At 43.0% G+C, this 12022-nt stretch overlaps 1 protein-coding gene across 1 annotated transcript in view; it reads right to left on the reverse strand.

Annotated features, from left to right (window-relative positions):
* Positions 1–7911, reverse strand: part of wdfy3 (WD repeat and FYVE domain containing 3) — a 72441-nt gene extending 64530 nt beyond the window's left edge. The window contains 1 exon segment of the mRNA XM_079270892.1: positions 7845–7911. Coding sequence (XP_079127018.1) covers positions 7845–7873 — 29 coding nt within the window. The 5' untranslated portion in view covers positions 7874–7911.
* Positions 7912–12022: the final 4111 nt, after the last annotated feature.

Raw genomic sequence — 12022 nt, forward strand, 5'->3', positions numbered from 1 at the left:
GGAAGAGAGGAGCTTTAGAGACCAAATCGATACTGGAGTAAAAATCTTCACGCCCTCTCTGGTACCAACTAAACACTGTCCGCAGTATCCAGTATCAAATAACTCAGATTGGAATCATTATTTTGCCAAAACAGTATATTAATTAGCTGGAATTATCACACGACTACTTTGTCTTTTGACAACATTTAACATTTCAGAAGTTTGGCTTCTTTTGGTCAACAAACAAAAGGGTTTTTTTGTAGAATAACTTCCATATCTGTCAAATTATTAGTGCCGTTCTTGCATCTGTACCAAGACGGAGGCATCGTATCAGCACTAGTACTGTAGAGGGCATATTAGATTGAAAAAATTTAATTAAAACATGAGATACCCAGCCCTACTTCACTGCTTAGTGAGCGAGATCTACATTAAAAGCACAGTAAATATGATGAGCATCTAACATAATGACAATAAAAACACCTTCAAGTCACCATAAAACACAAAGATGTCTTTTGGGAGACAAAGCTTGACTTCTACAAACTTAATGAAACAGGCTCTTAAAAAAACTAGTGTGGAGGTTCTTTACTCTGAACGGTATTTATTGTCTCTTTCTTCATAGTATGGTTGATATAAAGATATAGATAGAGATATAGATATATAGCCATATATTTCCACACAGCTAATTCTCTCCAGACTTTCTTTAAGCTAGTTGCTAGGAGACTTCACAGAGCGGCAGAGCCGACACACACACACACACACACACACACACAGAGAGATAAACATCCGCTGATAATAAAAAAAGCCAGGAACGCTGCAACAGCATAACTTGCTCAAGGGCACACCGACAACGAGTGATGGTTGAGGGAGGAAAATAAATTCTCATTTATTTGACCTTTACGTGAGCTTCTGGGGACGCTTGATATTACAGACAGGAAAATAAAATGACATTGTTTTGCTGAAGGAGGTATTTAATAATTGTCTCAACCTTTCCCCAGCACTTCTCCATCTCACATTTGGTCACATCGGCTCCAAGCCTTGGACTCAGATTTAGCCGCTGCTGTAATTTACTGCATTGTATAAGATCACCTAAACATCAGGTAAGTACAGATGTTCTGGACAAGGTTACATCCACTTTCTGGATGTCCACTGAGGCGAAGTGAAGCTCAAAAGCACCGACAGTTCAGTTCCAGTCCGCTCAGAAACAGTGAAGAGACATGCCAGTCTACCATGCAGCCCCTCCTCTCACTTCTTCATTCAGGATCAGAAAACTGACTTAAAATGGACATGAAAGGTCATTTTGTTTTTCTTAAAATAGTTCGCCAATAGGTGAACTTCAACACTACATCCAGGTATCTCTGTGCAGAGACACAACATAGAAGTCGGGCTGCCACTAACGATTGAGAAGTAGCTCCTGAGGACTGAAGAAAGTAGTTGTCATCTTTTCTCCTCGAGCACTTCTGGGAAGTCCAAACAAATCTGGATTCAAACCAGCCACCCTCAGGGCCGGAGCTCCTCCAGCTAATTCACTCTTGGCAAGCGTCTCCGTCTGTTGGCTGTGTATACATTTGATTCTATTGTTGTGAAATCACGAGGGCTGGAGATATTAATGTGTGTTTTAAAGCAGTTTGCAGACTTGACTTCATGCCAAACAGATTATTTCACATAATGTGACGGAGGATGCTCCTCGTTGCTGTCGGCTCCCAACGGTGTTCTGTTCCGGTGTCTTAGTTAAACACATTTTTGTTTAAACGTTTGGTGTTTTTAGCCAAAATAATTATTCCTAATTAGCACCATATTCTTCCAAATCATCGGCAGTCAATCAATCATTTTATTTGTGACAAAGAGATATTGAAATCGAATGGCTTGATTGGAATGAAAACCCGAAATCAAGCAATAAACTCACTATCAACGCGTCGCACCCTATATTTTCCCTGATAATGCTTCATTGTGAACAACCAATCAGAGTCGAACTCTGCAGGAAGAGAGCTAGTTAACGTTAGCCGTTAGCACAGTCCAGCGGCGCTAACCGCTAACGTTAGCGGAGGTTGCATTGACTTTCATTTTGATGCGTTCAAGCTCTATTCAGTAAAAAATGAATGTTCGGGAAAGGCAAATCAGAACGTCATCATATGATGTGTTCAAATGTAATCTTGTAAAATGTAGTTTTTGGCGAGAAACTTCAATGAGATGTTTTTACAGCAATAGAAAATAGGGACTGATGGCTTTTGTTTCGGTTTTTTACCGTAGTATCAAACACGTCGATTGGTTTTTTACCGTAGTATCAAACACGTCGATTGTTTTTTTACCGTAGTATCAAACACGTCGATTGGTTTTTTACCGTAGTATCAAACACGTTGATTGTTTATTAGTTGTTAATCTCCAAGCTCTGCTTTGCCCCAACCGGCATCTCCACAAACCTCATCTACGTTCTCCTCGTCCCTCTCGCTCTAAGACCCGTCTTAAAAGACAGAACATGTTCAGAAACATCACGACGGCAGAGACAGACGGCTACAAAGACACTTCAGAGTGTTTTGTCCTGATTTCCAGGAACACATCATCTGTGGCACTAACATCACTCCGAGCTGAAGGCTTGTGTAACTCATTTTGCCCACACAGCAGAGCTTCCCTCTGCCTCAACTCACGCTCACACGGCACCGTTTGCTCCACTTTTATCTGAAGTGCCTTTTCACGAGTGTGAGCACATGTTTGTAGCATGCACACAGTCTCAAGAGACGCTTCACCTGGTTAGCGCTCAGAGTTACATAATCAGTTGTGTCACATCGACGTTTTGGGCTTCTTTCCCCCAATTTGTGGTCAATTTCCAATGAAGTTTTCTTTCGATGGAGATCAAAAGAGACCTGAAAGGCTCCGGGGGTTTGACATTTGCAATACAGTGTTGGCAGCGATGAGCGCCGCGGTTCAGTTTCTCCTCAGCACCAGCCCTGCCTGTCTGAGATAAGGCCTTAGAGTTTATATCCTCTCCTAAACAACATTACACCACCGCCTGCTGCACACGCTGATAAAGTTTGTTGAGCGTGTGACATGGGGGGCTTTGTTCTCACTGATGGGTCTTTTAGATGCACAAACTGTGAATTACAGCTCACTGATCCCGATTACACACAAAGGCTGATTCCTGAAAAGGGATACGTTCCACTTTTGCAGCTACAAATATAGAGTAAAAAAAGTTAAACGATAAAGCTTCTTTATGCCTTAAGTTAAAGTGTGAAGGCTATAAAACATACTTCTCTATATATTGACTGGTAACACACCACTGGAGCGAAAATGAACTCCATTGATTAAGAGGAAGTGAGTGTTTCCAGCCACAGGAAGCAGGAGGTTTTATTAACTACACTGCTGACACATGACTTCAACTAATTCAGAAAGAAAATGAAAGCAGTATTACCGTAGGACTGATCATCAACAGACGGAAGAGGTTTACAACGCCTACCGCCATTTATGTGTCGGCACGCAATTAAATATTTATTCGGGTTTTGTTGCTTTTAAATGATGGCAACCTGAGGTGCTCAAAATCAACTGAATAACACCAAAAAAAGCACATTTGTACAGTAAACGCTGACAGAGTTTCAGTTTTTGTTTTCAGAAGAAACTGACTCGTGATTTTTGCTCGTCATCATTGAGATACAACCATTACATCAATATGAACCACTTATTAATATCTAATGAGTCTTATTAAGATGAGCTTTATAAAAGGTTTATTACTACTTTGACGCGTGTTGAGGGGATCTGTTCTCAGCAGCCGAATCAGCTCTCCGCTCTGCTGACATCCTTTCATGGGACACCCCAATCATAACCGTCCACTGGCCCTCGTTCATCACGAAATAAATCCACGAGCCGTTGGGTTATGAGGCCATCGAGATGCAACGGCCTCTGCAGCCTCAGCAGAAAAAGCCTCCAGAGAAGCTGCCAGTCCAGGAGAAAATCTAGCTGGATGTCAAGAATGGAGAGTCCAAAAAGCAGAAGCGGTTGGTCTGCGGCCGGGTTATAAATAATCAGCTCGATGGGGAACACTTCCTGAGTCCTTGTTTAAAGCTGCGAGTTCCACTGTGAGACCGAAAACACAGGAACGCTGGCTTCTTTAGACACATGTGGTTTATTTGTCTCAGTGGGGGACGCTCAGTGAAATGTGTAAAAATAGATCCGACTCTAACCGGGACAACTCTGGGGTGAGAGGAGTTATACATGGTAATTCATCATGTTAGAAAATAGTTAAGTGCAAATACATATCTTACAAACAATCATTTTTCGTGCGTTTCCCCACAAAACTCCAGCAACACGTGTCAATTGTCTGCTCGTTACATTCACATGGTCTTTCCAAAATAAACTTCTTAACCGTCTGACCAGGAAAAGAGAACTACTTGGCTAAGTTTAGAAAAAGATTCTCATCCGTGTTAAAATAACTCCAGAGTACCGTAACTAAAGTACGTAAGCTAAGTGAGAAAAACATCAACGTTGACTTCTAGTTCCACGTGAGGAACCAACAGTGGTCCGCTGTGTGTTGGACCTTCCCCACCGCCCGCCCTTTGTGTGCTTTTGCAGGTTTGGTGAAGCTGGGGCTTTGTTCAAACAACAGAGAATAAACCTTATTGAAGCCGAGGCAGCCTACCCATCATGTGGCCTTACTTCAGCTCACAGCCAGCGCTCCTCTCTGAACACCGCTGGCTGGAACACGGCTGCACCGGACCCGTGTGTATCACAGAGTCACTGAAGCAGAACCGGAGCTCAGCGGGGCCGGGGCCGCAAACTGGGGCGAACACATGTCACAGGACTCGGCATAAGGCCGGAAGATCAACAACAAAGAGGAGGAGAGGCAGCGATCCGCAGACAAACGCAGGATTACAACCCGCTCCGCCCATTTGGTAAGCAGAGAGAGCATCACGAGAGCACACAGGACACATCCTACGGAGCTCTGGCTGGTCCAAACTGACGCCAAGAGACATGGACGTTAGATTTGGGTGGACACATTAGCGTCCAGTTGCAGCTTTACTTGTTGAACACCTCAGAGAGGAGCATAGCTTCACCTCAAAGCTACATTCTGCTTTTGATTGGCTTCCTGAAGCGTCAAGATAACTCGAATGTAAAGTTCCTTCGCTGAAAATAGCATCCGTGCTAACTAACCAGTGGCTGGACAATCTCTATTAGTCTCAGATGTGTATTAACGTACAATACAAAATAGAATTCAAGCTGCTACGGTTTATACTTGTCCCCTTTGAGACATTGTACTCGAACACTTATAATAATACGGATACTGCGATTTGTTGAGAGTTCTGCTTTTAAACAATGTGTTGGATATAAAAGATATCAGCCGGATTTAGGGAGCGTTGGTCTCCAAATGAACATGATCCAATTCTAATTTCAGATCTGGAAACACCGCCAGGAACAACAAGATACCCACACACGTCCACACACCCACACACACACACACACACACACACACACACACACACCTCTGGCAACAGATTATCTCGCTTCCTTCGGAGATATTATGAGGCGCACCTCATCCGTCGGTCCAGAGAACGGACGTAGCTGAAGGAGGAAGCTGGAAACGCTTCAGAGAGCACAAGCAATTTAGATTCCAAACACGGCGTCGACGTCTCCACCTCCAGCTCTCCGTCTGTGACACAGAACTATTTTTACTTGTGAACAGAAGCAAACACCTCGCTGGTCCATCGCTTGTTTTTCTGCCCCGGCGTGAGTTTGAATGTCCAGCGGTTGACCCATGCAACCAGACGGCTCACCGCATACCTCAGCGACATAACGGGGAGGATTAAGAGGGCCGCGCTGATGAGGATTAGAAACCCACAGCACCATCATCATCATCACACAGTGTGATCAACAACCTAGAGCTAGTGACCCTGTCAAGCAGGAGTCGGCTGGGGAAATGCATTCATGGGAGAAAAATCCAGATTCTTCAATTCTACGATTTTGAATCGATTCACAACAATATTGCATTCGAAAGTGACTACTATTAATATTTAATAGTGAGAGAAAAGCAGCACTCTGCCTGGTGAAAACTGAACTCCTCGCATGACTGCAGCGCAGATCAAAACATCACGTGTGATTTGTTGAAAAATCGCTCATAATATCAGTCTCACAGTGCTGTTTTGTGTGTAATTTCCTAATATAAAATTAGCAATTTTCAGAGCAATAACAAGGTAACTAGCTAACTGTTTGAATGGACTTAAATCTGTTCTTCTCCAAGTCATTGAGAATTGACAAAAAGCTGGGGCGCTCCGAAGAGCGAAGAAAAGAAAAAACTGAGCTGTTAGATTATAAAAACCTAACTTTTAACACATTTTAAGATAATAAACGGCTACGTAGGCAGGGTGGTGAATTCACACCAGCGTTTTTGACAACAGGCGATCTCCTCTGCAGGCCACTGTGACACACAACCTTACATTAAACACCTCTATGAGCTGACAAACCACTAGAAGACGTTGAGAAGATCCTCACACACCCGCAGACATTTTAAAACCATCACGACTAAAAAGAGAAGCGCCGGAAGCATCGTGGATTCAGAGCTACAGAGGAGCAGCTTCTGAACTACTGAAGTGTGTCTTTGATCAACAGCTGACGCGTGACCTGTGCGAGTGTAACGAGAACCAGAAGGGCAGGAAATCATCTCGTGCCAAACGAGTCCGGCCAGGACCAGATCTGTCTGCCTCCCCGCTGGATATACCGATCCAGGCCTTCAGTAAACAAGGTCTGAGGAGTCATCACCACGGACCGTTACCACCAGCTCACCGGCCTCATGCGGCTCACTTATACCTCCAGCTGCTGTACACGGTGAACGTTGAGGTGCAGCAGCCATTGTGACTGGAGGAATATGAAACATTTCCAAATTCTTGCTCCTTTAAATGCATGTAGGAGCTACAACCCTGTTGATAGGTTCTCACAGAATCTGAAGGTCCTATAATAACAATGATTCGTGTCCAGTTTGACACCTGAAGGTGTTAAAATGTGGTTGAATGTGGGCCAGGCTGTTCTCCGCCATTTTGCTCTCTTCATTATTCCTAAAGACGGTCTGTGAAATGTTTCTCTCGTCTCTCTGTTCAATCAGAGCGCCTACTAAGAGTGCATTCACTTGTTTGTAACGGAGGCATTTAATAATCCAAAATGTGAGTTTAAAGAAACTCAAAGTGTTCCAGGAGAAAAACTTCAGTTCAAACATCATGAATCATAGATTGTGCTTTCACATTTCATTCTACTAGAACTGTTGACAGATATTACATTTGCTATATACATCATTCATCTTTTCATTGAAAAATATGTCAAAATAGTATGTGATTTTGCTGAGATCTATCCCACAAAGTGTTTAATATCATATTCAATTATAAATGGTATTTTGATGCATATTTTGCCTCCTGCGATTTGTAAAATGCTGAAGCTGTTGCCATTCAACATAACTTCCATTCATTAAGAAGCAGTACAATCAGTCTCACTAGATACTGGACCGTGTATATATATCATAAAGATTCTCGAAACAGTGTGTTGCAGCAACAGAGATAAAAGACTTTGAAACATTACACAAAAGGAACCAAATGTATTAATAAGTCAGCAGTGACCGTCCTGATCATTACACTCGTTGTAAAGTTTAATGTATTCTCTCTTATGCTGCACATAAAGGCTCTCGAGACATCAGGTTGTTATATTTGCATACGGTAGCTCTGACTGTTGCATCCCTCACAGCTCCACGGTGGTAATCAAAGCTTATTACGCGACCGCACTCGGTCACCAAAGTGCCTAAATGTTGAGTATTCATGTAAACGAGTCCGTCGCCGATAACAGTAAACAACCTCCCGGTCACCAGAGACCAGCTCAGCACCCAGCTCTTGTTATTCCCCTACCTGCTGTTCTCTCTGCGCTCCGCCAGCATCTCAAAAAGAAGAAGATGAGAATATTCCACTGTGTACAAAGACCGACTCCTCTTCCCCTAAAAACGTCCTTCTGATGAGGAAACACAACCACAATGGTGTCATGCCTTCCCCCTCACGGCAGCGTGAGGAGAGGAGGAGGCATAGCTCGTCTTCATCGGCAGTGCCAAGAGGGCTTTGTTCACCAGCCAGCAGCGTTCTGTGTGTGTGTGTGTGTGTGTGTGTGTGTGTGTGTGTGTGTGTGTGTGTGTGTGTGGCGTGCCGGGACTGGCACAGCTGATCCCCCCCTGACACCGGGTGGGGTGCACAGGGCTTTGGAGGAAGGCCATCACAGCAAGAGGAACGTAGTAGTAAACACCATTAAAGATCCATCTTCTGGGGATTCAGGCTTCACTGTTTACATCCATTCACTTGAACTTTGCATTGTTCAGACCCACAGAGGAGATCTTTACAAAGACGGACGTGTTGATATCGGACGCAACTTTTCATAATGTAACATTTGATAATGTTTCATCATTTATGCATCGATAATATAATCCATGTTATCAAATAGTTGATTGATCGATCACATGATTAAACAGCATATTAATCTGCAACTATTTGGATTTATTGTTTTCTTCAAATCAATCAAAACAGCCAAACACCCAACAAATTTAATTGCAATAGGTTTTTCTCTCTATTTTCAGATGTTCAAAGGCCTTATGGGATGATATTTGTTAGTAGGGAGTAGGGCTGGGCGATAAATCGATTTAATCGATTAATTCGAATGTGTGCTTTAAGGCGATGTGTTTTATTGAAAATCGAGAAAATCGCCCCCACCCCTTTTTCCCGTAGTAGAGTGCGCGCGCATTGTTTACAAACTAAAACAATGGCGGCCAGCAGCTTCACTGCTGGCCGCCGCCGCCGCCACCTCACAACAACAACCCAGCATTTTGGAGACATTCACCAACTGTACTCCGCATGAGAAGAAGAGTGCCCGGTGGAAAGCCATCACGGATGCAGTCGCGATGTATATCGCAAAAGATATGGTGCCCATATACACCGTGGAAAAGCCGGGGTTTATTCACCGTCTCAAAGCTTTGGACCCCAGGTACGTGCTACCAAGCCGTAAACATTTTTCTGACGTTGCCTTGCCTCGGCTGTACAATAGTACACGCCAAAGGATCTCTGCGGAGCTGGAGGGGATGTCATTCTACTCCGCAACAACTGACCTGTGGTCCAGCAGGTTGACCCAGACACCGATCCACTTGACTGGTGGAAGCGTCACCAACTTAACTTTCCAAGGCTAAGTACTTTAGCAAAGAAATACCTCTCTGTGCCAGCTACAAGTGCCCCCTCTGAGAGGCTTTTCAGTGTGTGGGGGGGGCATTGTTACATGCCACCGTGCATGCCTGAAGCCAGAGGTAGTAGACAGGCTTGTCTTCCTGGCAAAAAATATTTAGAAAAAACATGCACTACTGTTTAATACTGTTGGTTATGTTGTGAATGCACTTGATTTTGTTTACATGCACTTATTTACTGTGCAAAATATGTTATGTTGATGTTAGATCAGATGTTGCACTTTTGAAAATGTGAATGTTAAAGGGTCATATACATTTTATTTCATGCTGTGTTTGTATCAGTGTATTCAGTTAGAAAAGCTTACTGTAAAAAGTTACATTTGCACAGTTGTTTACAATGGAAGGCTACTATTTAATGCCATTTAATGTTATGTTTAATTTAATTTTATATTTAAATGATTCAGGCAAACAAAAGAGTGACCAAATACTTTTTGTATACTACAGGCACCTTTCTACAATGTTCAGGTTTTGTTTGCACTTTATTTTTATCAACCTACTTGGGAAAATCATCACAAAATAAAAGAAAAAATTGTTTTCAACAGCTTCTGTCATCTGCAAAAAATTTTGGGGGAAAAAAATCGATTTAAATCGTGAATCGGATTTTTTGTAAAAAAATCGGAGATTTTTTTTTTAGGCCATATCGCCCAGCCCTAGTAGGGAGGCACGAGTATTACTCAGATAATGAAATTACAGCCCATAAACTGAGATATTAAAGCCAAATTACTTTCATTGACTCAACAAACAGCATCTAAACACATATAGCGGGTGGTGGTTATGCACCTTTAAAGTTGGTTTGTGAATCGCCAATAAACACGAAAAAGAACCGCAGGTGTGCAGAAAATACAGGTTATGAAATTATTCTTAAAAAAACAAAAGTTGTGAGATTAGCGGTTGTCTTATTGGTCGTGAGAAGCTGCTAGTTATCCACATCGTGCATCTTTAATTGTGAGAATACTTGACGATGAAAAACAATCTTTACAGGCAGCTCTACAGAGCAAATATGTGCTGTACTTAAATTCACCTTCACCGCTGTTTAACTGCTGCGATTAGGATCGCGTCGGAGTTCAGTCTCCTGGAGACTCGTGGTGGAACATCCTGAGACAGTGAAGTGTGGTTTCCAGCAGGGCCACACTGGGCCATATGGAAATGAGGCCAGCGGGAGGAAGAGGATCATCCACCTCGCTGAATGAAGCCTCCTCTACAACAATCTCCGACTCAACACAACCGCCGGCGGCAAGGTGGAGCGTACCCCGGGAAGAGGAAACGATGTGCTGCAGCCACAGGGACCTGTTGTGTTAAAGGAGCCCGAGGGGTCCTCAGACACGCCAATTCAAACTCTTCTCTGCCTGAAACGGCTTTCATGAAGCCAAGCTGACGGCCGCTGATCATGCATCACAATTTGAATCCAACATTTGTGAATAATTCCATAAAAATAGTTTTGTTGATCAACACCAACAACCGTAAAGCGCTATAAAGAGTTAACACCATTTCGTGACGAGTGGAGCAAAGTCCTTGAAAATCACGAGTAATAAAGAGAGCTGTCCAGTAAAACACCACGACGGTTACAACGTGCATTAAATAAGACATTACTCTGCTTTAGTGTACGATCTGACAGCAACACTCCGACACAACCAATGCTACAATACACCCAATACATACCATACAACACATTCACACCCTTTACCGCTGATCCACCCCACAAATGTTGAGGCTTTGGATGGACTGCTGTATAAGTAATACATGAACTACTGCACATGTAACGAATAAAACCATCAACGCTGGCGTCGTTCTAAATGTTTCCATCTCTAAAGAAAACCAACATGACGTTTGTCCATCTTTCCCACTTCCCTACATCCTCTGTGTCTCAGCCTGAAGCTCACTGGTTGCTACTGAAGATCTACGTCACATATGTAGTTTTTAGATTTAAAAAAAGGCTCAGTAACTTCCTTAAACAGCTGGGCACTGTAGTTTTACGCTAAAGTTATTTAAAACAGGAAGGAGTACTGCATTTGTTGGGGACTATTTTCAGTGGCGGATTGATATACATTTGATCTAGTTAGTATTCAGTAGTTCAGTATTTAGGAAATAAACTACAGAACCCATGTTGATCGTGGTGAAGGAATAAACCACAGAGTAGCAACAGTGTGGCTCATTGTGTGTTTTTAATAGTTTAGTAACAACATGGAGCACTGTGGCACAAACAAGCAGCTGTTTTCAACAGGATTAATTCATTGTTGGTTGGATTAATGAATGACTAATCACTGTAATCCAATATCCAAAACAAGAGCAGAAAAGTACTGCGTGCATGTGTATGGTTGTGTATATTCAGTAGACGTTCAGAAAGTAATTGCTCGTACTACAGTATGCGTGTGTACCGGCACTCATTTTAGCGCACAGGCCATTTCCTCCAGAGGCCAATTAAGAATCATCTCTCCTGGTTTACGACGACGCGCTGCTTCATCTCAAGGACGACAACTGATGAAGTGAAGCTGAAGCCTGGTGCGTGACGAAGCAGCTTTAGTATAAGAAACACACACACACAGGCGGTCTGTTTCTTTGTGATGCATGTGACACGGCCTGAGAAAGCTCACTCAGTGCATTGAGCGGGGGTTTAGCATTGGCCTTGTGCTGCATTAGACCATTTGAACGTAGATACACTTGATCAATAACGAGCGCCTCACAGAGCACAGATTCCACGCTGTTGCCCTCGTCTCTCCACAGAGAGGGCAACGCATCGATAAAAACATAACCTCTGGTTTGTCTGTATAGATTAGTATTGTTGATTAAAGCTTTTTATCTCGTCATATTTCA

The sequence above is a fragment of the Melanostigma gelatinosum genome (assembly GCF_949748355.1).
Source record: "Melanostigma gelatinosum genome assembly, chromosome: 6".
NCBI classification, from domain to species: domain Eukaryota; kingdom Metazoa; phylum Chordata; class Actinopteri; order Perciformes; family Zoarcidae; genus Melanostigma; species Melanostigma gelatinosum.